Source organism: Amblyomma maculatum, chromosome 2 (genome assembly GCF_055883805.1).
Source record: "Amblyomma maculatum isolate TAMU_Amacu chromosome 2, ASM5588380v1, whole genome shotgun sequence".
In the NCBI taxonomy this organism is placed as follows: domain Eukaryota; kingdom Metazoa; phylum Arthropoda; class Arachnida; order Ixodida; family Ixodidae; genus Amblyomma; species Amblyomma maculatum.
In genome coordinates, this window is record NC_139345.1 from 73,851,102 (window position 1) to 73,877,031 (window position 25,930).

The window sequence follows — 25,930 nt, forward strand, 5'->3', positions numbered from 1 at the left end:
CTGGCCAGAATTAAGACATTGTGCAAAGGAGTACTTACATCGTCCGTAGATTGTCTTCTGTGCAAAAATTAATCGAGGCACTCCAAGACAAGACGGAAATGGGAGTATTTTGGGCACGCCTTTGGCGTGTTTTATATCTGCCTTGTACTGGACCTCCAGACAACTGACAGTGATTGAGTTCGCGTAACTCAAGGTTGCGGGACATTAGTGAATAAGCGTCACACAGAGCCTATACACTACGGAGAGCTGGTGCGTGCTTCTGGTTGAGTCCTAGGTAGGGTTTAGAATAGGCGATAGGTTTTTTTTTTTCATGTTCTGAGTGTTCAGCTGTTTGCATTTACCATGTTGTAGCGTCTAGGAACTTTAGCGGTACGTAGAAACAGACGTGTAAAAGACTTCAGCGTCTAGCCCGTGTTGTATGGGTGGCCTTCTATAAGCGTTGATAGGCGACGCAAGCTGTCAAGAAAGACGCGAACCACGTGATGGAGAACGTTGGAAGATGCACTTTAATTATGACCGGCGCTCGTCATCAGCGCCTCCATCCCTGCGTCTGGAACTTGCGGTTTGCTCCGGCGGGGTCGATGGAACGCGGGGCGTCCTTGTTCTTCTTGGCGAGCGACGCTTGCCGGAAGAAGGGGTAGAAGCTGCTGATGTCCGCGGCCCCGGCCGGGGGGAACCGCGTGCGCCACTCGAATGCCTCCAGGGCTCCTGCGCCAGTGATAGTGGCGGTGTTGGCATTGATTACAGTTATCCAGAGCAACGTGTGCGTAAGCATTTCAGTGGCATGTTCTGACAGCGTGTTCATTAGACTCTTTGTTCCGGTTTCCTGCAAGCTGCAAAGCCATATGGTCATAGGACGTAACCGATATAATGATGTAAGCCTTTCTAAGCATTACGGTACAACGAGGCAATTGCATCTAAGCTGTCACTTAGGGAGGGAAGAAAACAGCCAGATGGCAACCACGGCCAGTGAGACTAGCCACAGAAAAACAGAAAAAAAGCACAGGTTGATTAAGTCGCAAAAGTAGAACCCTGAGCTGCGAAATTCTGTGGGTCGCGCATGGACTCTGTTGGGCCAACGTGACGTTTCGGGTGGAACTCAAGTTCGACATCAGACGAGGCTTAGGTAGTAGGGTAGGCTTCTCGCAGCGGAAAAGCGGGGAACATCCGTGAGTCGTTAGTCATATAGCTGAAAATGAGAGTGGCCCTGCTGATTTCCAGGTCAACGCAATTACCAGCGTCACAGGAAGCAACATATCGCTAGATGGCTATAGATGGCCTGGCCAGAGTTTAATTAAGACTCACTGGCAGAGTTTTAAGCCTATACCGGTGTTAAACTCGACTACCAGTCAGAACAGTATACGCGACGACACTTTCTAGCGCAAGGGGTGTGGTGAAGTGCTCACCGGGCAGCGCAGTGTACTCATCGTCCTCGGCGAGCTCCGACTCGAGCCTCTTGGCCAGCGCCAGGCTGCTGCCCGGCCGGCCGCGGTAGAAGGCGGACACCACCGAGGGTCCCAGCAGGGCCAGCGCAGCCAGGCTCAGCAGCAGGCTCCGAGACGCGTCCATTCCAGCGGGGGTCGGTGTTGGGCACACGCTTTACGGATGCGCACTGCATGCACGACGACTATATATGAATTTGGAGTCCACGCTACGTGTGGCATGGTACATTATATATGCGCCCGAAGTGTGAAACCCCAAAATGGTCAAAATGAGATTAGTGGCCGCACTTCGTCTTCCCGGGAAACCGCGAATTCGTGCGGAGTGCAAGAGTTTTTGTAACACATTGGTAGTAATTCCTTGGGGGGAGTAGGGAAGCCTTCTCAGAACTAAACTTCATGGCACCGCTATTTCTTTCAAAGGGTCAACGTCAAAATCACTCTTAGCAGTCCCTGTTTTTGAGTGATTACCAAGCATAACATCTAGTAGACCGGATTTTCATGAACCAGATTAAAAGGACAAGAGTTGTAAAGATTATATTAGACGAACAAGGTCTGGTATAAAGGCAAGAATCGGGAGGGGATTGAGAGGAACTATTCCCGGAAGACCTGTCAGCCTGTATACGCAATGCTTGTCGATTTATGTTATTGTATTCAAGTGGCTATCTCCAAATGCGCCGCACAATATACCGAATGCAGCAAATTGCATGAACGTGCTCTCCATTTTTGGCTCACCAAAAATATATTGTAGTCTACAAAAGTTCTCAACGAACACGGCGGTGGCATTTTATCCCTTACGGCATAGTGCATCATATATGATACAGTAAGTTTCCTTTGTGTTAAATTGTTCTGAACTGTAAAAAATAACATTTTGCTTTTTTATTGCCACAATGCACTGTCGAGAATCCATGTGCTCAGTGACTGAATTTTCTAAATTAATTATTTGGTGATTTCAATTCAAACTGTTTAGGGAGGTAGCATTTTTTATTTCTTGCAGAAATTCGATAGGTAGAGGAAACGTTTCTTCATTCTGACTGGAAGCAGCACTTCGAAAAAATAATTAGGACATCACTGGTAATTATTTTGTCTGGTTGCATCAACATCTGCGCAATAATCCTTCAGACTAGAATTTGATAAGGGTATTCACTCGTATACCAGATATGATACACTATGAAGTTGGGGACATGTCACTTTATGGTCTTTTAAAATTCCACTAACAAGAAATAAATTCAGTGCACTCGAGTGATTTTACATACATTTGCGAGCTCAGATTACTTCCCATTCCTTATTTGTTACTGATTTTAACCAAAATAATGATATGATATTGTATTCCAGACCCAAAAGTGATTTCCTGCACTAATTCGACAGCCTGTGGTAGGCACAATGAAAGTGTACTAGCGTTCATTCTACAGTGCACTGATTGCTAAGAAAAAAGACGACCTTCTCTAGTTAGTAGGAGGAAGAAAAAGCGTGACATTTCAACCCTGACGCCAACAAGAACAACCACCCTCGCGGAGCAAACGAACGATCGAAAACAAAGAACAAAGAGAAAAAGAGAGTTATCTGCACTCGCCTATTACATGATCATGCTGAGAGGAAGAAAGGATGAAAGAAAATGAATTAGTGCACAAAATAACTGAAAATAATAGCGCTCCTCACTGCAAGCACCACCGTAGCACCATATGGCGCCGCTGCCAAGTTCTGAAGGCCACTTAGCCGCACCATTAACCCATTTGCAAATAGCGAAATGGATGCGCTGTCTGCCCCCCTTCAGTGTTCGGGCAATATAGTTCGGCTTGGACGGGCAATGGTACACTGTTTCAAGACACTCAACTAGTTTCGAGGTTATGCGTTGAGAACACGTTGCAGGTAATACTACAATTGTAGATGGGCGCCAGTGCTACGGTCATAAATATTGAGATATGATCTGTTTGGGCCTCTAAACAAGTGTTTGTTGTGAAATTGCCGTTTGTTAATCCACAATGTACTTCTAGTTCAGTTAGAACCGCTTATGGGCAATTTTATATTTTCACAAAAATACCCCAAACTGCATGGTGTATTATATATGATACGCGACGATATTTCGCAAAATTGTCGCAACCGCGAAGTTTTTCTCAAAACAAAGGTTGATGTAGGCATTTGCGTCATGAATGGAACCAACAAATTTCTTAGGCAGAAAAAGAAAATTCATGAAGTAAGGGTTTAAGATCTAAAATATAAATTCAGTGCAAACATCGCTTTAGTCCATGTAAAACGAAACGTAACCGATGATAGCGATAATAACGGTTTGCAGTTGGGTAAAACATAGTGACGTAAACATAAAAATATAGTGATACCTGAAAAGTACAAAAATATGGGTTAAATTCCAAAGGAGATTTTAAGGCTTTTTAAAACCTATCACGCACTCTCAGAAAGAAAGAAAAATGCTCGCATAGAACGCAAGGAAGTTTCTGAGGCCCTTCCCGTCGCACCTTGAAACTCCACGAAAAACTGAGCCCCTTAGCGGTAGAAATGTGCGTTCAACAAAGCAGCGCTACCATGCGGAGTAGTCTCCAAGCATCTCTGTTGCCATATTGATGTCTTCTAAAGCTGGAAGGGCTTGAAGCTGTTTTTAAGGATTGATATACGAAGGTTTTACTAAGAAAAGAGGGTGCGGGGATGGGACATAGCAGTTCCTTAACGTTTCTTAAGAATAACCGAGACGCATTGTGTAGAAGACAAAGTTTATTTCTGACATTGGAGCGCATTCTATGAATATCTTAAAAGGTCTGCGAAACGTGCAAAGTGCGCCTCTCACAATCGCGAGCCAACCGGCTTCCGTATGCTCTCAGTCTTCGCCAATCGAGAAAACGGAATGGCCGTGTGACGGCGCAGTGCGCTTAGCCGTGCGTCAAGACAGCAACAGCCGCTGATGTCTAATCCGGGCTCCCTGATGAGATCCGGCTTAAAAGTTACCCTTCATAAATGTTCGATGCCTCCGGAACGAGACGGAGTGCTTGGTTCTTTGCTTGGAGCGCTCGCATCCTTTTCTTCCAGTCTGTCTGACATGGGCTCGCAACCGATCGTGCGGTGACTGATGGTGCCTTTCAGCTAGAGCTGCGGACGCTTCGTTTCTTAGATCATATCAGCCACTGACGGATCCAATAGTGTAAGATAACGAGGCAACACCGCCGTCTAGCACATTGTAGTAATATGGGGTTTAAGAAGCGCTCAGTCAAGCTGAGAAATCGAAGCACGTTTCGTACGCTTAGAGTCCTAGTAGAAAATAAACATAAGACAGTCAATTCGGATTTATTGTCATTGAACCAAAGCTCCGTTTATGCCGTCCAGAACGCCGATCGGGTGACATAGAATATCAGACGGCTTGGAAGCGAATATCCTTGTCATGGGATTAACCAGAGAAGATTTAGCAACGCACGCCTACTATACAAAATTCATACATGTCTTAAGATAAACCAGTGTAAATGAAGTATGCCGCCCCTCCCACCACTACTTCCCGGACATTGGCCAGCATGAAGGTCAGTCTTTAATGGTTCTACTCAAACATTATTATAATATTCAGCACTCCTTCAACGTCACTCAACAAGAACCAATAGATGACCTTGTGAGACAAATACTCGTTCTAACATCTCTCAAGAGTTCCCAAGGAAACACCATCGCTGTTGAAGTGAGAATCGACGCATCTCGCAAAAAAAAAAACAGTAATGTTAAGGTCAGACTGAAAAAAAAAAAAAAAAACAGAGGCTGGAAGGTAATTCGCAGTGACTTCCTTGGCGAAAAAACATCTTTTCTGCAAAGCCGACTAATCAACTGCTTAAGTTGAATAGGATGGCGCTAACAGCTTGTCAAGTAACGTACCAACTAGCCGCGGTCGTCGATCTCTTGACACTGATAAACAGAACCGCCTTAGTGATCTCGGACCTCTTTTGTTTTTGGCGCAAGAGTGTTCTTACACAGCTCGTGAAACTCGCGGTAACACGGGAAGTTCAACGTCCGCCGATGGAAGGCAGTGGCGCTGGTGAACACTCTCAAGGTTCAGTAACAAGCAACATTAATACCCAAACCCGGTTTGGGTATTACTTTCTACTGAATAGAAAGTTGAACAGCTGTCGATGTAGCTGGGTTGGCAAGAACACCTGACGCGATATTCGAAGGCCGTGGGTGCGGTTCCCACTATCGGCGCGTTGTTTTTCCTTCTACTTACCATTTATCGTTCACCCTAATCTGATTACAGTACTGCTTTAGGTTCATAACACACTAAAAGTTTTTAAAATCTCCTTATCTCATTCTTTCCTTGGCCTCGCCGACTGTTGGCTTCTTTCCTTCGTGCATCATAACGAGCCCCTCACTTTCTCCTCAGTTTTCTGCTTCAGGCAGATGTTTGTGATTTATGCAAATGTTTTGTTTTGACCGTTGCAAATAAGAAGCGTTCATTTACTTATTTTACTATTTGGCTAACAGAAACTAACTCCGAGTTTCAAAATGCAAACATCTTGGTCTCCACATAACCAAGGGTCTGCTTTGGGACCGTCCTATGCCACATTACAAAACTCTCGATTTCAAAATTGTATTGTTTGTCTCGTTTTCACTATAAAATGATGTTAAGCTTCCAGCAAACAAGTATGTTGTCTTAACTCTTCTTGCATATGACAGTAATATTTAGGGCTGGTTGTAAACGTTGAAAACGTTTACAACGAGCCTTATGAAAACGTTGTAAGGAAAGCAGGAAGATTTATCTTCAACCATTATAGTATTCAGCCACTTACGGAATTTAAGAAGACATCAGGTTTGAGATTCAAACAAATTATAGGGGTGCGCATTTGCGTATCTTCATAAAAGTTGTTAAAGGTTAATTCAAATGCAACACACAATAGTATGTTGCATCACCTCCGAATATACGCTGAAAGACGTAGAATTAACTCATCTACTCTGGTTCCTGTCGAGACAAAGAACAACGCTTTCAAATACTTATGCTTTCTTCCCGCGGAAGTCGAGTGAAACGGCCTTTCGACAGTACTTCGGTAGAAGTGGATTACGCAGAAAAATTCCAGGCATATAATAAATACTGTTGGTTTTCGTCCGATGCCTTCAAATGCATTGCACTCGCCCTATTGCGGTGTTTAATATTTCCCTTCTAACATCTGTTTCACGTCAGTCAACTACATGTGACTACACTAATGTGTACTCATGTAAATTTTATTTTGCTGCGCCTCATCAATTGGGGTCAGAAGTATTCTATATAAAATAAATAACAGCGAATGTAGCGCACTATAATTACGTCTTTTTTGTTAGGGGGGGGGGGGGGATATGCCCGCAAACATCTCCTCCGTTTTCTTTTTCTGGGCAAGAACTCAGCCGCACACACTGCCAAACAAAAAAGTTGAATCCCAAACGCTGCGCATTATAGTATATGAATCCTTTATTTTTATTTTTGGACAAACGCTCGCGTGCACACGCTATTCCAGCAGAGAACTGTAAAAGATCAATATCATCAAAGTGGCCTTCAAAACTATTGTTTGCACAGTTCTTTGCTTTGCCAGTTAAATCATCAGCACAGGAGAACGATGCTTGCTCTTCCGAACTTAGGACAAAATAGATGGAAGGCAGCGGTTTTTTACTTCGAGGTTCGTTGCTACAGCAGACACAGTTGTGCCGACAGCTGCAACGTAATGTCTCAGAAAACAAAATGCAAAGGGGGAGATGCGGCTTTGTGAGAAACTTCCTACTGCACAACCAGCTATGTTTTGTGCTCGCCGAAGTTCTGCGTGACCTCAAATAACGTTTAAGTGGTGTTAGGGTTAATATAAGCAGTACAGAGGACCATATAATCGGGGGCAAGTTTTAACATTAAGAACGCTCAGAAATTTTGCAACCTGCTACAGACCGTTTTGTCCATTTAAACTGGAAACAAGTTGATGACCGCTAGCGCTATAAGTGGCCATAAACTCACAAGGGTAAAAGAAATAGCGTCAGTTCCCCAAAATTGCGAACTGTTTCATAACCTTATCATCGTCCATCGTGATTTTTTTCTTATGTTAGTAAAACTACGTAAGTTGAGCAAAAGCGCAAGTGTAGAAGTGAAACACCAACTCTTGCTTGCCGTCAAACAGAAAAGATTTTTAGTTTTGTAAAGTGCGCGGAATGCATGCATTACTTGCAATTTGCAATGGTATCGGCAAAATATGTCTATGGCAGTGCAGGCACACGCGTGCATGAACGACAGATTACAAAGGCACTCATGCATTGTCAACAAAGTTGTAACCGAGCACCATGGTAATCAAGAACGGAATTCCGGATGCGTCTAAGAAATTTGCAAATTGTCCGACGATTATGAGAAGGCCTGCTGTTTCAATTTTTATTTTCAATCCGTCTTTACTGCCGCATTCTCTGGTGAATTGCCTGAAACACAAGAAAAAGCCTACGAGGACATGCCCGCGGTTACTGTCACATATAACGGTGTCCTCAAGTTACTTTCTAGCCTAAAAAACAAATCAGCCAGTGGGCCTGATGCCATCCCGTCGCATGTATTGAAATCTTGCTCACAAGAAATTGCGCATTTCTTAGTAGCCTTGTTTAATAAATCACTATACAGCATTTCCTTACCTGCAGACTGGAAGGCAGCAAATGTCATCCCAGTCCACAAAAGGGGGTCCCAAAAAGGCATTGCAAAACTACAGACCAATCTCTCTTACATGCATATGCTGCAAAACTATAGAACACATTATTTACAGCTCTGTGATGAAACATCTCCAAAACAATAATTTCTTCTCAAATGCTCAACACGGCTTCAGGCCTGGCTTGTCGTGCACGACTCAACTGGTAGAATTTTCTCATGATCTCTTTTATTATTTTGATCTTGGTTTCCAGGTAGACTGCATCTTTTTGGATTTCCGCAAAGCCTTTGATACCGTTCCTCATGCTTTAATTGTTATATAAATTATCTTCTCTCTGTATACACCCTGAAGTAGTAGACTGGATTAGAGATTACTTATCTGGGCGAACTCAAAATGTTGTAATCAATGGTACTAATTCAACGAATGTCACCGCAACCTCTGGCGTGCCCCAAGGGTCTGTCTTGGGGCCTTTGCTATTTCTAGTCTTTATAAATGACATTGTTGAAGGGCTTGAATGTAAAGTGAGATTATATGCTGACGATTGTGCCATTTACAGGAATATACGAAATGATCTTGATGTAAGTAGTATACAGAGTGATCTGAACAAAATACATTGTTGGTGCACTAAATGGGGCATGTCTTTGAACACTGCTAAATGCCAGTATGTCTCATTTTCCCGTAAACGTCTTCCCGTGAGATCAGTCTATAATTTGGACGGGCTACCACTTGAAAAGGTCCAACATTACAAGTATCTAGGGGTCTATTTTTCAGAAAATTTGACATGGAACCGACACATCGAATATTTAACCTTAAAGTCATCTAGAACGCTAAATCTCATTAGACGAAATTTTTATAAAGCCCCCACTAAAGTAAAAGAACAGCTATACGTAACTAACGTCCGTCCAATACTCGAGTATGCTTGTGCGGCATAGGACCCTCAGAGCTCTTACCTTGTGGAAAAACTTGAACGCATCCAAAACCGCGCTGCCAGGTTTGTTTCCGGCAACTATAACTTCTGTAGTAGCATCACATTAATTAAAGAAAACCTTAGATGGAAAACATTGGCTCACCGGAGACTAACCGCAAAATTAGAACTTTTTTTTACCAAATATACTCTGATCTTACGGGAATAAACAAGAGCTTGTACATTCTACCTCCACATTTTATCTCTGAATGCCGCGACCATAAGCTGAAAGTTCTTGTAACGCGATGTCGAACTGATGTGTTCCGTAATTCCTTTTTTCCTCACACTTCTTCACTTTGGAATAGTCTTCCTAAGAGCATAGAACAATGTAAAACAGGTAAACATTTTCAGTCTTTCCTGGCGTCCAATTTGTCGTAGTAGCTTTCCACCCTTTTAAACCTGTTTCTCGCACTCACATTTTCAGTGTTGTTCTTTTTATTGTTAAACAAATGTGCTTTACTGTATACTTTCAGTATTGTAACATGCTCATTTTAGGTATTTTTTTACCGTTATTGCCCCCCCCCCCCCCTGCTATAATGCCCCTGGGCGCTGCAGGTACTTGTATAAATAAAATAAATAAATTGTATAAATAGACAGTAAAATCCTTCTCAGACACGAGCATAAAGCAGCGCACCGAATTACTGAAGCGGCTGAAATCATAGGGCTTGCGCAGCAGCCTGTTTCTTGCTATTCCACATCAGTTGAACCACCTAACGTCAATTGAAAGCGCAAAAATGATGGAGAACTTGCTTCTGCAGGGACCTACGTTTAAAGTGCAGCATTACTTGCGTTCACTATCTAGACTATCACCAGGGAAGCGCGAAACAGGATGAAAAGCAGGCAATGGCACACGCGCTCCGTGTTCCCTTCTGTGGTCGTCATTGCTTTCGCTTTCCAGTCAAAATGGATAATCTAAAACTTGCCAAACTATTTTATATTAGATGTACACTTTACTGGGAGATATTCCAAGCCGTGAGAGAATCCAAGCACGCACGACGTTAGCCCCGCTCCGTTTTTTTTTTTTTTCCTTCGCTTCCCAGCTGCGCCCACTCTTTCAACCTTCGCCGGTCCAGAGCTAGAGTGAGATCACCCCTCAATGAAACACCTGTGGCGACCTTTAACCGCGCACTTAAGAGAAACGCGCCATATCTTGTGTTCGTGCCGCCTTCATTTGCTGGGACATTACAGTTACATTATTTATGCAGTCTTTATCTATAATTCCGAACATCCCTAATTGTAGATAGCAGTTCACCATGCTTTCACAAACCAGAGCTACTCCGGCAGCAGTGGGCATCCACGTTTTACACTGATTGGGTGGAAAGGCGCAGCGAGAGGAATTGATGCACTAGGTACCTAACCACCCGGTCTCCTTACTCCCTCTCTTTAAAGGGTCGGGACGCGTGCGTCGGAGTTTGACGACTTACTTTCCTTGACGAAAGCAATACTTCACACGATGATATGAAAGAAAGAAAGAAACTTGACGGGGTCATCAGCGGTACTGCCTATTCCAGGTACACAAACACGAGATGTTGCTGCCCACTACAGCCCTTGCCCGAACCATCGTGCACACTCACCCTTGTCAACGAAACGCGGTTCTGTAGGATCATTCTCGCGATCTCTTCATCGAAGGGCTAAGTCGTAACTTCGTAACTGTGACACACCTCCTTCCTTCGGACTTTTTTTTTTTTTTTTTGCCTCTGATTCTGTTCCTCCTTTCTTATGAGCTGGGGTGGTTTCCTTGATCTAATTTTTATTATAATTCATATACCATCCACCATACGACCTCTTCAATCCTATTTCGTTGCAATAGAGTTTTTTTTTTTCTTTGATTGAATTACATTCGCCGCAAGTTGTTTTCCTAACTTTCCGCGGCTATTATTTTACGCGCTTCCTTGCAAAAAAAAAAAAACAAACAAACAAAAAGCGACACCGATAATGTGCTTTATGTACGCACCGGGGGAAAGGGTGGAGCACGAAGACTAGCGTCCCAGCTCGAAGTTACGCAAAGCTTTGCACTTCGTTGTCGTTCCCTCTTTTATGGGACAAAGCTCAGTCTCTAAAAACATGACTCTTCTGTGCCGTTGAAAAGTAATGTGAAATTCGGAACACGGGTTTAGTCAAATACATGCCGCTCAGGCTTGCATTCTCAGACCTCCTTGCGAGTGAGATTTGTCCGTAGCTCGAATGTCGTCTCTGTACCGCCAAGAAATATCCCGCCCTCACGTCAGTGTTCATAACAAAATTCAGGTTCTTGAAGTAGTTAAAAAAGGGGTTAAAACTTTTATTTTGACGAAAAAATAGTTGGTAACCCATAATATATTGCTTAAAAAGTAATTGCATTTACTATAAGATTATACCTGTTCAAAAGTAATGAATGCGGTATAATTTTTGAGAAAAACGTAATGGAATTAATTATTACCAAGGATTAGTTACTTTTAACGCTTTATGTATAACTCCAATTTCGAGAGAGATGATGTGCAAAAGATAGCCGTGTTTTGTGTGACGTCAGCACGTTTAACAACAGCAGATACTCTAAATTAACTCGGAGCCCCCTGCTGTGACGTCACTAATATAGAGAAGTGCCTATCCGGAAAGTTGAACACCACATATCTAACATACCTCACCTTTGTATCTTCGATTCCATTGTTTTATCCATTTCAGCTTTTACAGGAGATGGTTTAATGTGCGAGAGAGCTTTGGGTCTCGCTTTCTTGAGATGCCACAGTAACATTCCAAAGGAGGCGAGGTGCAGAAAACCTAATGTAACGGCATACCAGCTCAGATCAGAAAAAGGCTCACTTGAGTCAGCCTTTAAGTACAAGGCAGTGTCGGCTCTCATTAAGCACAACGGCTGCCCGCGCGAGCAATATCGGATGTTTTCAAATATATGGCGCTGTTTTTCGCATATTATTCCTTTCAAACAGTAAAAAGAAGCGCTCCGCGCCGTCACCGAATTCGATTGCTGGACATCTCAATACACTATGCCGAATTTCATTCAGCAATTCCTCTTACTGTAATCAACGGCAGTGAAATGTCGCGTAAGAAATTTCTCGTTTATAATTTCTTTTTTATACACCAGTTTACACATACTACCTTGAGCGTGAAGCAATTTAGTTGGGTACTGGCTCCTGGGAACGCCTGACTTAAACGAAATCCAACCCCCGGCGACACAGCTCGCGACCGCGCTAACCGAGTAGCGCTCGGCGAAGTAGGTGCCCATTTGGTATCGCAAATATATACGGTGACATGCTGGAACTCACCAAACAAATAGGGAAGCATTTCCCTATAACATCATACTGAGCTAAGCAAGAAGCAATAGGTCCGCAGGAGGCAAATGGGGAGAAAAGACTTTCCATTCTTTTCTAAAAGTAGCGTGAGCCTCCTACCGAAATTCTATTCTTACTAGGACGGACGGACAGTGTTTCGAAACGTGAATTCTGTCGCCAACACATTAGAATAGTAAGACCGAGGCCATGATATAACGGTACACACTGCCTAAAGTGTTCTGGATCTCTGTATTCTAACTACACCTTCTCCATCCCAGAAGGCCCACTTTTGTTCCCGTTTGTCAAAACGTTAATACTAACCCCTCCCCTTAGAAGGATCCGCGCACTTTCATGGAAATGATTCAGACCTGCGGGTCGCCGATGCAGGCCTATCTATTGCAGAGGATATGCGTGGCGCCCCGAGTTCGGAAGTATACGCAGTCTACCCAGCCCAGCAGACGCTTTGGCCAGAGAGCCTGAGGATGGATCGGCCGTCGCCGGCGCTAGTTCTACTTCGACAGCGCCGCACCGGACGGCACGCCATGCGAGCGGCGCAGGTGGGCGTGCAGCTACTTCATTAGCGTCACCGGCAGCGGAGTGCAACGGCTGTTGGCTCTGCGTATCACCTGAGTAAGAGCTCGTAACTCGCGCTACCCAAACATGCAGACGCGTCGCTCTCACTACTCGCACAAACGTCCCAGCGTCCCGGTTAAAAATCCTTAATAGCTCCACATATGCTCGCTGAAAACGAAACCCGAAAAAAATTAAGTGCCCCAGTTGTAACGGCCATGACACATGCTGAATCGTACTGTCTATACCTGTGTAATGTCTTTGTGTTACCTACATAATGTCTCGGGGTTACCTATATTTTGTATTTGGTAACTTTTCTTTTAAAGGAGGAGGAGGAAAATTTTAATGAGACGCAGTATAAAGCGTCGACTGCACTGTCGGCTCGTCCGAGGCTAGCCAAACCCGCCACCTTGGTGGAGAAAGGTGTAGAAAATGATCATAATGATCATAAAGAAGGAAAAGAAAAAGCCCTGTCTGGTACCTGCCATTGTGGATGTGTTCGCATGACCTGAGGGTGATTCTATCAGATAAAAAAGGCGGCTTCGCTGTCTTTTCTGAACAGCAATTCCAAGAAACAGCGTAAGCAGTAGTTCTGAAGAACTTCAAAATTTCACCCTTGAAAGATGCTTAGATCAAGAATCAAGCCCTTGCCCTTCTCAACAACATTGGCCTTGAACGGCTATGTTCACAGATTCGCAAGTGCAAGAAACTTCATCTGGGAATCTCTTTCAGTGTAAAAACACACAAAGCTCAAATTCCGTTTCAGGCCATCGTCTCAGAGAAGAACACATGGCAACAGAATGTTTCACTCTTTTTTGCAACGACACCTTTTATCCCTGAACTTCAACGATCCATTAAGGATTCCAAATTCGGCTGCGATTATGTCTTTCCTGAAGGATCGCACCCCAGGAAACTGTGTAACCTTCAGCGTTGACGTCAAGGATTTGTGTTACAGCCTACTGCATGACAGACTGTCGGAACGTGTGAAAATGTGTATTACAGAAGATAACGATAAGCTAGCCTATGTCATGAAGTGTCGTCTGACAGTTGAAAGTATCCTAGAACTACTCCGGTTTTACCTATGTTCGACTTTTGGGGGTTGGAAGGGGAAAATTTATTCACAAAAAGCGAGATTGTACATCGGGTCCAGTGTCGCCCCGGTACTCAGTGAAATATTTCTCATGTACGTGGATAAGGACCTCGAGAAGGCACTATCGGGACTGCACCATATGACCATGACGTTTGTGGACAACTACCTGGCGTTTACGGATCGTTGTGGTTTGGCAGCGCGCATGGATGACATTTTGAAGGTCTTTAGAAATTGCTGTTCAGGCCTTGAATTCACCTTCGAGGCACCATCCAACGAATGAGTTGCAGTTCTTGGACATACGGTTACAATTCGGTCCCAGTCATATTTGCTCGAAATATAACCCAAGATCAACAAAAGCGCTCTTTAGTTCCCACTCAGGTCATTCAAAAATTGTTAAAAATGACATTGTAGGTTCTTGCCTTCGGAATTATTTGACAAAATCCTGCCAACACGACATCAGCGATAGTTTCCATTCACAACTCTCTCGGATAAGGCTAACCGGGTACCAAATGTTTACGGTTACAGAGGCCAGCTCTCGTTTTTTCAAGTGGGTGAAACAGCAGGATACTCAGCAAACATATGACCATCGACGGGAAGGAAGAAAAAAAGTTGCTGTTCTTCCTCACCTGCATCGCATCACCCATAGGCTGAAAAGTGTGGCAGGTCGATACGAAGTGAATGTAGCTATATCAGCACACATCAAACTAAAGCATATATGTCCGGCAATCCAAAAGGAGAAGGAACGGTCGCAAAAGAGGAACGGGTGTGGCATCGCTCAAAGGACAAGTTCGTCGCCTGTCGCAAAGGGGTTGTTTACAGAATTCCACTCTCCTGCGGAATACATTGGGCAGACGGAACGTTGCCTAAATGAAAGGTTGCTCGAGCACAAAAACAATCTAGACAGTAAGAAGGAACTTTCTTACCTGGTAAGCCACTGCAAAAACTGTGAAACAATGAAAAAGAAGAAGAAAATTTGCACAGCCTTGTAGCGTATCACCGATATACTTCACACGTACTGCGATCAGACAACGCGGAAAATAACGGAAGCCTTCCATATCAATCAAGACCCAAAATGTATCGGCAAACCATCTGTCACTCTAAATGACAAAGAGAGAGCTTTTTTTTTTTTTTTGTGGTCTTTGAGCGTCGCACGTGTCTCTGCCTTTTGTTTTTATCGACCTTTAGTGTGAAGTCGGATGTGCATTGTATTTTGCAGCGCTGCTGTCTGCAGTATTTGGAAATAAATAAATAAATAAGCGCCAAGTGATGGTATTAAAAACTTAGTTGACAGTCAGAGCTCGTCTCGTGTCTTTCTCGTTCTTGTACACAGTTGTTCGAGCTGATTTACAATTATGAATGTTTACCAACTAGCCCAAATGAACATTCTGCATAAAAAAAGAAGTGCAACGGATCGGGAGAAAATGAAGTCTTCTGACTAAATTAGCATAGCGTTCATGACAATTCGGGAATGTGGGAGAGTGACCTGTATGGTGGGGAAAAGATCTGACAGGATTAAGGAGTGTATTTAGGTGTATGCGTCTAAGAATGCACTAGCGGTAATGAGAGATTTGTCCGGAAAAGGAAGTGTACGAAAAGTTTCTCTCATGCTGTCATAGTGAATGTTCATTTCTTTTTGTAGTGAAGGGTAGCGTCCACATGTGTGGATAAGGCCAAGGAATCCCAAGTGGCCAGAGCTGAAGTTCGCTGGCAAGGCGGTGCACTGCCTGCCTTATTAAATAGGATGGAAAGCCGGGCTAGGTGGAAGCTGTTCATGATGTAAACAGGTGGGCGCAAACTGAACGAAGCGCGTGTCCAGTCTCTTCTTTTTATTTGTGCCTCGTTCAGTTTGCGCGCCACGTATTTACGTCATGAACCTACCTAATTGCCTGGGATTCCAGCGTGACCAGGAGTCCACCTCAGTGTGACAATGTGAGAACGTAGTTTAGTAAGAGCTTCGTGCCTATCATCCTGTAGTTTTTCAGAAATACGACCCGTATGAATGGCGCATATAGCTTGTATTGAATCAGTGTATATAGCCTATCCTTAAGGTTTACGGGGTGCTAGCGAGGTCATGACTACTCCATAGGGTCGCTGTAGGAGGGGGGATCAGTGTAAGGACCCAGGGTGTGTCTATTTTCTGCAGCTCTCAACTGAGTTAGCAGCCACTCTAAAGTTAATTTAGGATACGCCAGTGTAAGCGATCGTCGAATAAGTAGGATGGACATGATGGAAACTCGAGCAGAACGCTCCTTGGGTTAGTATAAGCATCAACGTAACGTATTTTTGGAATAAGGCTGATTCTGCGGTTATCTGGGAGCGAGGACGGAAGGGTAATGGTAGGAGATCGATAGGCTTTAGTCCGACTTGCTGAGACAATGTGCCGTACTTTATTGCCTTGAACTATGCGTGCTTTTGTAGTTTTCGCCATGCTTTCCTCTTATTCAAAGTGCGATTTTAAAATGCATTGTGAACTTCTCTTCTCCGTGCCATTATGTGATGCTTGCAAGTTACAACCATGTTTGGGTTTCTGTTTCTAGTAAACTTAGAAATTATGTTCTGAGGTAGATTTATTTATTTATTTATTTATTTATTTATTTATTTATTTATTTATTTATTTATTTATTTATTTATTTATTTATTTATTTATTTATTTACATTACCCCTCAGGGCCAGATGCATTGAAGAGCGGGAATGGCAAATACACAAAAAATGAGAATACAATTGGTACATGAATGCCAAATAGCACATGTTAGCTAGAGCTACGCGGAGCTGCTCATAATTATTAATGTCAACAAGTTCTATGGGAAAGTGGTTCCAGTCACGTGAGGTTTATGGCAGGAATGATTGCGAGAATCATTTCGTGTTACATGATAAAATTCCTACTTTGTGTTGAGGGTCAATGCGATGGGATACATAAATTGGATGAGGGATGTGGTGATCACGACGAGCGAGACGACGGTACAACTTGTGGAACGGGGTGATGCGGAAAACGTTTCTACGCGATGTCAGCAGTGGGAGGCAGAAATTAGTCGTAATGGCAGTTATACTGGCTATTGGGTTGTAGTTAGCAAGGATAAAACATACAGAGTTATTTTGGACTATCTTGAGATCAGTAATTGAGTTTACATCAGTAAGGTCCCATACTGGAGAAGCATACTCGAGTTTCAATCTTATTATGTTTTGTATTGTAACAGTTTCGAGTGAGAAGGGAGATTAAAAAGTTGCAACGTAAGTAGCCTAGCATGCGATTAGCACTTTTTATTATGTTCTCGGTATGAAGGAAACAGTCGAGGTTACTAGTAATGTGAACGCCAAGGTGTTTGTATGCCGAAACTGATTCCAAGGAAATGTTGTCGATGTAGTAGTGTGGTAGAGAGGAAGCATGATTTTGTATTTGTTAATATTTAGCTGCATTAGCCATTCCTTGCACCTGTTACCTAGGTCTGACTGAAGTAATGGAATGTAGTTAGCTTTGGTTATTTCTTTATAAATGGCACAATAATCAGCGAAAAGGTTGATATGAGATTTCACAAGAGAGGGTAGATCATTAATGTAAATTAGATACAAAGAGGCCCAAGAACGGAACCTTCTGGAATTCCGGAACACACCTCTGTAAAACTGGAGTTATAACCGTTAGCAAAGACAAATTGTGAGCGATTAAGTAGAAAACATTCAATCCATTTCAATAAGGTAGTCAATGTTTAGTTTTGATAGTTTGTGAAGTAATAGTTTGTGGCAGACATGTCGAACACTTTTGAAAAATCTAAAAATATCCAGTCAGCTATGGATATGCCTAGTATATGATGCAAAGCATGTGTAAACAATATTAACTGTGTTTCACAAGGCTAATATTTCCGAAAATTGTGTTGCGCTGACGTACAAAATGAGTTCGATTAATGGACATTAACAAAGTTAGTGAATATTATATGTTCAGGCATTTTACAACAAGTACTGGTAAGGGATGTTGGACGATAATTACTAGGGGATGCTTTACTGCCGGATTTGTAGACTGGAGCCACCTTTTCGATTTTTCATTCGTTATAAAGCGTTGATTGATCAAGTGATTGCCGGAAAAGTTTGGTTAACATTATAGAAGAATAAGCCGAAGTGTTTTTTTTTTTTTTAAGAACTGTGAGTTATTACAGTCATATCCCGGAACAGAGTGAAAACTCAGTCCATCAATAAGCTTATTGACACCAGGGATATCAACTGTAATTGGGGCCGTGGTAAAATAGTTTGAATAGTGTATTGTTGGCATATGTACATCAGATATGGTTGGAACGTTGTCAGTAAATGCGCGGTTCAGAATCGTAGCACAAAAGTCGGCAGGAATGGAGTCGACTGATGGGTAATTTAGGATGATGCTATCATCAATGAAAGGATTAATGACAAGCCAGAAGTTTTTTACATTGGTGGTTAGCATAGAGGCAGTACACGTGAGTAGAATTTCATTTAGTATCTCTGAGCGCCTGCACATACCTATGGGGCGCAACTGTATACATGAAGCCCATCGCTCGCTAGTTGGCGAGCGCTTCGCGATGCAGTAGAGGCGTTTCTTTTTTAGATAGTTCAGTGTTCAGTGAGTTGGGGGACTATAGTTGTGAACATGCTCCAGTTAGTTTGCACATTGCTGTTATCAAAGTTATCAAGGAAAAATTCGATAACAGAGGATAGCTCACAATTTATTGCCCCACAGTTTGATTTGCTGTTACCACGTATAACATTTTTCTTTTTAAAATTACTCGCAGGGAATAGATTAATGTCAAAGGGCAGAAGCAAGTGGTCGCTGATTCCCGGCAGGTACGTTATAGGTGATACTATGTCGTATCGATATGTTAAGACTAAATCTAGTATATTCGCTGCGTTGGTTGCTATTCTCGCTGCTTGTGTGCACAATTGTACTAAAGAGAATGTTGAGCATACAGATAAGAACTTGCGACCGTGAGAAGAGAACGGGGACATTGAAGGGAAGTCCGAGATCCATGTTATGCTCGGAAAATTAAAATTACCAAATAAGAAAAAGGGCTCTTTCATTGTTTTTAATAAGTTGCTGCCTTTAATGCACTACCAAGCGTGGGGTTCCTGCGCTATCATGCAGAGAATACGCTAAGCTGCTCAGAGCATCTTTCGCCCCTGGAAGCCTTCCATCCTATTCCAGAAAATGGAGTGTAGTAAGCTCGAATGCGTCAGGTGCAAGGTGTTTCTCGTGCATCTGTTATGAGCCCGGCAGATAGCAGAGATCAGCATGCACTTTTTCAAATCAGCTTCCACATGTCAATGTTTTTCATTTCTTAATAAATCCACAAAACGCAAAAAACTTATGTTTGCTATGTTTACTAAGTTGTAATAAAGATCCTGGGAGATATTTAGCATTGCTTAGGGGCAGTAAAATGAAAGTCTTCACTTATTTTTCATTTTCACTTTATTCATATATTTTTATTTTCATTATTGTAATTCCTTTCTAGTTTTATTTTATGCTTTATTATCTCTTATATTTTTATTATTGTAATGCTTGAGTATATCGTTAATATAACCAATTCATCATTGGCCTATGGCTTTCGGCTATTGATTACCCAGTGCTTAGATACTTTAGCCAATTTAGTCAATGTTGACTTGTGTGGCTACTGTTGATTTGGCGATGAACCTGTCTCATTTGACACATTCCTTCAAATGCCACTTATGAGCCAATGAAGGCTTTCGCCTTAATATCTAGAGCTATTTTGAATTGTGGTTTAAACTATTAAACTGGTTTAAAAGCCATCAGCTGGGCAGACAGCGTTCAGAAATTATACAATCATACAAGCAACGCAACAGTGCCGCACGCTGCGGCGTATTTGGAGACGGTATGCGTGACCTTTTCCTTTCTTTCTTGCGCAGATGCATTTCAAAAGCGAAAGGTTTCAACCAAACTTCGTGCAATTATTGCCATTTGCGGTCACTCCGCCTACAAAACCACACACACACACACACACATATATATATATATATATATATATATATATATATATATATATATATATATATATATATATATATATATATATATATATTGTCGCATTGAAACGTAGATAGGACAAAGATGAAACAACAGGTCGATTCAACTGAAGAAGAGCAGGGTGGTGAAGTGATCTGCGATGACGTAGTTGGAGTAACTGCTCAGTAGGGAGCAACGCCTCAGAAATCTTCCTTGCATTGTATGCATGGCCAAATCACGGTAACTTGAGCTCGGGGTCAGACACAATTTCTTATATTTATGTGGAGTTCGAATTAAGGGAATGGGACTAAAGCATAAATTGGCATAAACCATAACTGTGAAGTAAGCGAGTTCGAACTAGCGAGATTCTGTTTTGTGCACTTGTGCGAATATTAAAAGCATCGCGCAGAGAATTCAACATTTAAAAACATATTTTCGAGCACCTTATACGCTTTCTTCAAATGATCCGTCTTATTCCAATCGTGGCCCCGGGCACTAAAGTCTACCTACTTTGGTATTTTAGGTCTCAATGCCATACCGGCCAGTGGCTGTCGTCGGTTGAGACCATAAAAGCGCCGCCAGGTGTAGCAAATCACCGGGACCCAGAACGAGGCAGGCCAGTAGGCGCCGTGTCCACGGCACTGGCCAGGGGATAATCTCATGGCTTGCAAGGAGGCATAGGGAAGGGAGGTAAGGAACACTAGTCGATCGTTGTGCTTCAAGCTTCTAGAGACCCTCCGGCAAGCTCCAGCCGAGCCTGCCACAGCTGCTGCGCGGACCTCGCGTGAGAAATGACGACCACCGTGTAAGGTCGCCTTCGTGCGCATTGGCAGACTGACTTTGAGCTCGAGCTTAGCGCGAACGGTATCGCGATCGCGTTGGGCTCAGAACACGGTGTTTGTTTGCGCGCCAATACTTTCAAGGCGCTGACGTGAGTGTGTATACACGCCCACATTTAATTTTCTCGAGAAGTTTCTTTAAGAGGTCAGGGGGCAATAGAGAACTTCATTAATTACTTGCGCTTCGCCTGAAAAACGAGTCAATTATATGGCTCCGCACATTGTAGAATAGAGTGTGATTTTAACGCAGGTCTCGAAGCGCCGGCTGATTGTTGTGATAAGAAATATTGCAACTTCGACGGGGCGTCTACCGCAGCTTTGTAGCGCAGTCTCAATGGGCACCGCAACAAATCTACAAATAGACTCTTCATCGGTACATTAATCACCGGTGATAGTTGGGCACATGGCACAAAGCAACCCTGAAGAGACAGGCAAAGTGCGGTCTCTCGAGAATGTTCGCGGGACACTTAACTACACCAAGAGAAATTAAGAAGCGAATATCATCATTAAGTAAACGTTAGCCCAGACGTGTCGAACATTTAGTTCCATCCGAGCTTTTTCACTGCCCATCAGTGCGACTGCTCTCCGCGAAAGTTTTATCCGACTCCGTATAGGTGTTTAAGAAAGAGGTGTTGAGAATGTTTCAGGACTAATACGGACCGAGATCGCCTAGCTAAACTAAATAGATTGGAAGAAATGAAGTTGCAGAAAACTGGCTGCTAATGAACTGCGAAATCGTCATAATACTTACTATGTAATTGATTGAAAGAAGCGCGACGCAGTACTTATAACTTTTAAGCCAGTTGTATTCATCATAAAAATACATTGACATTTTCCTGCATTGCATATACGACAGGAGAAATTCTCCCCCACCCCACGCGAAACTAACCATAAAAGAAGCAGTGCACCCTTTGAAAAATCCAAACCAACAGACACCGTACACGCACCTTACAACACAGGATCTCGCCCTCCACCTACACATATGAATTCACATTCTGTAACGTGCCAAACATTTTACAAAATATGGTGTGGGGATGCAAGAGACTGCATGGTACCATAAGAGGAGTGCGAGACCCAGCTGTCAAGCTACAGCCTGGACGACTGTCGCAGCCTCGTCGACCTGACCAAGCATAATAAATGCTCTCTCTCTCTCTCTCTCTCTCTCTCTCTCTCTCTCTCTCTCTCTCTCTCTCTCTCTCTCTCTCTCTCTCTTTCATGCAGTCGACGTTTTTTTTTTTTTTTTGCGGTTTCGTGGAGGCGCCTCTGTAGGGCGGCTTGCCGCGTTTTAGAAGACCTACTATCTTGTTTCTGTTAGTCGCTCAAGATGCTTCATGCGCGCGCTCCCACTCATCACTCGGGTGACGAGGCGCGCAGTCAGCGAGCGAGCGCCCTGGGATGGATACACGCATCGCAAAAGCGGGCTGTGACAGCTAAAGAATGCTTCACGTTAAAACATTCAAAATATTCAGAGGTTGTCCCACGGTTATAAACAATTTACAGGTACCGCCAAACCCACACACGGTCGGCACAAAGGTACCACCAGCCACAAGAAAGTTATACATACGAAGGCTATCCATATGTCTAACACCTAGAAGCTAAAAGTAAGTCAATTAAGGGGAAATGAGGGTGCTCGTTATAATACATGAATGAAAGAAGCCAACAGTCGGCGAGGCCAAGGAAAGCGTTGGGGATGGTACTTTATGTCTTTTTTTTTTTAATGTTTACTTGGATAATCACAGAAATTAGTAATGTAATCTGTATAGGGGAAGGATAATTAAACACAAAGTTGAAGAAAAAACAACGTGCCGATGGTGGAAACCGAACCCACGACCTCCGAATATCGCGTCCGGTGCTCTTCCAACTGAGCTACATCGGCCGCTGTCCCCCCTGCTACTTTCTTGGGTATTTATGTTGTCTGTATACGAACCTTGAGAGTGTTCACCAGCGCCACCCTCAGCCATAGCGGCGGACGTGGGACGTCCTTTGTTACCGCCAGCGTCACGTAGAACGTGATAAAGAGCGAGGGTGAAAGCTGTGCTAGAACCCTCCTACAGACAACATAAATACCCAAGCAAGTAGCAGGGGAGACAGCGGTCGATGTAGCTCAGTTGGAAGAGCACCGGACGCGATATTCGGAGGTCGTGGATTCGGTTCCCACCATCGGCACGTTGTTTTTTCTTCTACTTTGTGTTTAATTATCTTTCCCCTATACAGATTACATTACTAATTTCTGTGATTATCCAAGTAAACATTAAAAAAAAAAGACATAAAGTACCATCCCCAACGCTTTCCTTGGCCTCGCCGACTGTTGGCTTCTTTCCTTCATGTATTATAACGAGCACCCTCATTTCCCCTTAATTTATTTGCTTGTAGCTTACGGGGTCTCGGTTCTGGCAGTCTTGAAGCCATAGGTAGCGTAAGAGGGTTCTAGCACAGCTTTCACCCTCGCTCTTGATCACGTTCTACGTGACGCTGGCGGTAACAAAAGGACGTTCTACGTCCGCCGCTATGGCTGAGGGTGGCGCTGGTGAACACTCTCAAGGTTCGTATACAGACAACATAAATACCCAAGCAAGTAGCAGGGGAGACAGCGGCCGATGTAGCTCAGTTGGAAGAGCACCGGACGCGATATTCGGAGGTCGTGGGTTCGGTTCCCACCATCGGCACGTTGTTTTTTCTTCTACTTTGTGTTTAATTATCTTTCCCCTATACAGATTACATTACTAATTTCTGTGATTATCCAAGTAAACATTAAAAAAAAAGACAAAGTACCATCCCCAACGCTTTCCTTGGCCTCGCCGACTGTTGGCTTCTTTCCTTCACCTAGAAGCTAAGCTAACTGCGGAGAATATGAGAGCATAACTCTTATTTCAGTTCACTTAGGGGAAAGTTTTGCCGAGAGAGGGAATGACCAACTTCCCCCAATCATTCACCCTTATAGATCTTTACGCGACAACGCCTGTAAGCACTGCAGTATAATATATAATTCCAACAAACCATCTTCTCATGCTATGACAATCTTGCCTAGTCGAGTTGAATTAATTAGCAAGGTTCGTGTGCTTTGCTGAGTTTAAAATTCTCACGTGGTAGCCACCTGTGCTGAATAAAAATTAGCATAATATTTAATGGCTTAAAGAACTTCAGCATGTGACAAAAATGAACTTGTTCCTTTAATCCTGCATTCTTTGTTAAACAACTATTTGAAGAGCACTGAAAGGAAAAAAAAAAAAAAAAGACTGCAAAACTTAAGAGAAGGAAGGGACGTCAGTAAATGTACGTTTTACTGCTACACATGATACCTTTCTATGAAATCTGCAATTTGCACAACCTCCCGATTTTGTAATATCGCTCTAGTGTCCATTTATCCGTGCGCCGAAGCGAAACAGAGCGGAGATCGAGAGAGGAAACGAGCATGCCCATTAGTCATGCTGCTGGAGTTAGTGTTGCATGGTTTTCTGTTTTGCTTTTGTACTAATCGATTCGCGTGAAACATCACTGACTTCAGGTAGCCTCTGCCTTTGTGCTTCATGTGCTGCGTATTTATGGCTCCATGAATTAGTGCAAACGCGCAACGTTGCAGGCACGATAAGTTCCGGTAGCTTTCATGGGTAGGTAGCATTTCCAGAGCATATTGTTTAATTACTGTCAAGTGGTTCCTCGCTTATTACACACTTACATCACCTTGATGGATTTCCCTAAGCATTTGCGGATTCGTTTGAACTAGGTATATCAAGGTCATATTGGCATGCGAGCTGGATTGAGAAAGTTTCGTCGCTCCGGGGGTCAGGAGCGCGAGCAATATAAACAATAATAATATCAAAATAAATAAAACTAAAAAAATGTCTCGTTCCAATAACAGAATCTCCCATTACATCTGTAAAAGAAAAGCTACGCGTGCCAACCTCTCTGCCTTTTCTTTCAATAAATCCATCTATCTGTCTATCTAGACGCCGCACGTGTACCACTTTATGATGACTCGTAGAGAGGTATTGCAAGGGTACAAATGCTTAGAATGGATACTACGAATAGATACTACCGTCACTTATGCTAACAAAAAAAAAATGTAGAGCTGGATGTGGAAGAGAGGGGCGGGCTTAAGACAGCTGACAGGCATCGGAATTTCGCGCAAACGAAGGGTCCAGTGCCTTTCTATTTCACAAAGAACGTGTACCATCTGGAGACGAGGACATTTAATTTAGTTTTCTGGAAAACGAGTCTAGTTGGCTCATGCTTTCAGAGAAAAGGTTGAATAGTTTGGAGCTGGCGGGCTTCGTGTTTACGACCCCTCCTCTAAACCCTCCTCATTTCGAGTTATTTTTAAATCGCTTTTGCAATCCCATCTGATCTCCAAGCGTTCCAGGTTTGCTCAGGTAGACCGACTGCCCTGGACGGGTGGAGGTCCAGATTCGAACCCTTCATCAGGCCAAAATTTTATTCATCAGTGAAGTTTTTGTTAGAGCCGCTCATCCTTAATCTGTCGCCCTGTGGCTGCGCTTGAGTGCACCCTAATGAGTAAGTATGAGTATGAGTAAGTAATGAATAAGTACTCCCTTATAGCTGACTAATGGGCCGGTTGCCCGAATTCCCTACAATTAGTTTCTCGGAAGTAAAAATTGCAAGCGAATTTTAGGGATGTTAGGGAGTTTATCACAAATGTGGACTTTGTTTTTCGATATTGGCCGCACTATATGTAGTGGGAAAATAATTAGTTGCAGCTTCTTGGGGCTCGAATGCCTACAAGCAGATGACCGTCAAGGGGTTGCTCCTGGATGACGCTGCCACCAGCAGCAGGAATTGTGGGTATGCTCTTGCTCCCGCAGCGCTGTCTCCTCTACTTCGTCTTTCGGTGCAGCAGAGCCGGGCAGTCAACTACGCTCGGCATTATTAAATATCCGGAAGGTTATACTATAGTCCAAATTAACACCTATCTTCGTCGAAAGCGAGAATGCTGGGAAGTCAAAACTTCGTACTTGGCTTTTTTATTTATTTGTACATACTGCAGCCTCGATGAGGCTATGGTAGGAGTGAGCAAACAAAGAAAAGTCTATCAAGAAAATACAAACACATAAATTCAAATAAAAAATGGCACTAGGAAGCAATGGTCGTCAAAAATTATTCAATGGGTAGCGAGCGGACGTTTCCAGGCAACGAATTTCAGAGTTCAATGGTCCTCT

At 43.2% G+C, this 25,930-nt stretch overlaps 1 protein-coding gene across 2 annotated transcripts in view; it reads right to left on the bottom strand.

Annotated features, from left to right (window-relative positions):
- Window positions 1–496: 496 nt before the first annotated feature.
- LOC146199010 (uncharacterized) overlaps window positions 497–25,930 on the bottom strand; it is a 32,861-nt gene continuing 7,427 nt past the window's right edge. Inside the window, exons 1-3 of one of the 2 annotated variants that reach the window (XM_084592694.1) lie at window positions 14,867–14,953; window positions 1,407–1,612; window positions 497–708 (exon numbers count right to left, since the gene is read on the bottom strand). In XM_084592694.1, the coding sequence (XP_084448820.1) occupies window positions 530–708; window positions 1,407–1,569 (342 nt within the window). In that variant the 5' untranslated portion in view covers window positions 1,570–1,612; window positions 14,867–14,953 and the 3' untranslated portion in view covers window positions 497–529. Of the gene's footprint in view, window positions 709–1,406; window positions 1,613–14,866; window positions 14,954–25,930 lie in introns of those variants that run through there. The other variant, XM_084592693.1, reaches the window with a different exon arrangement.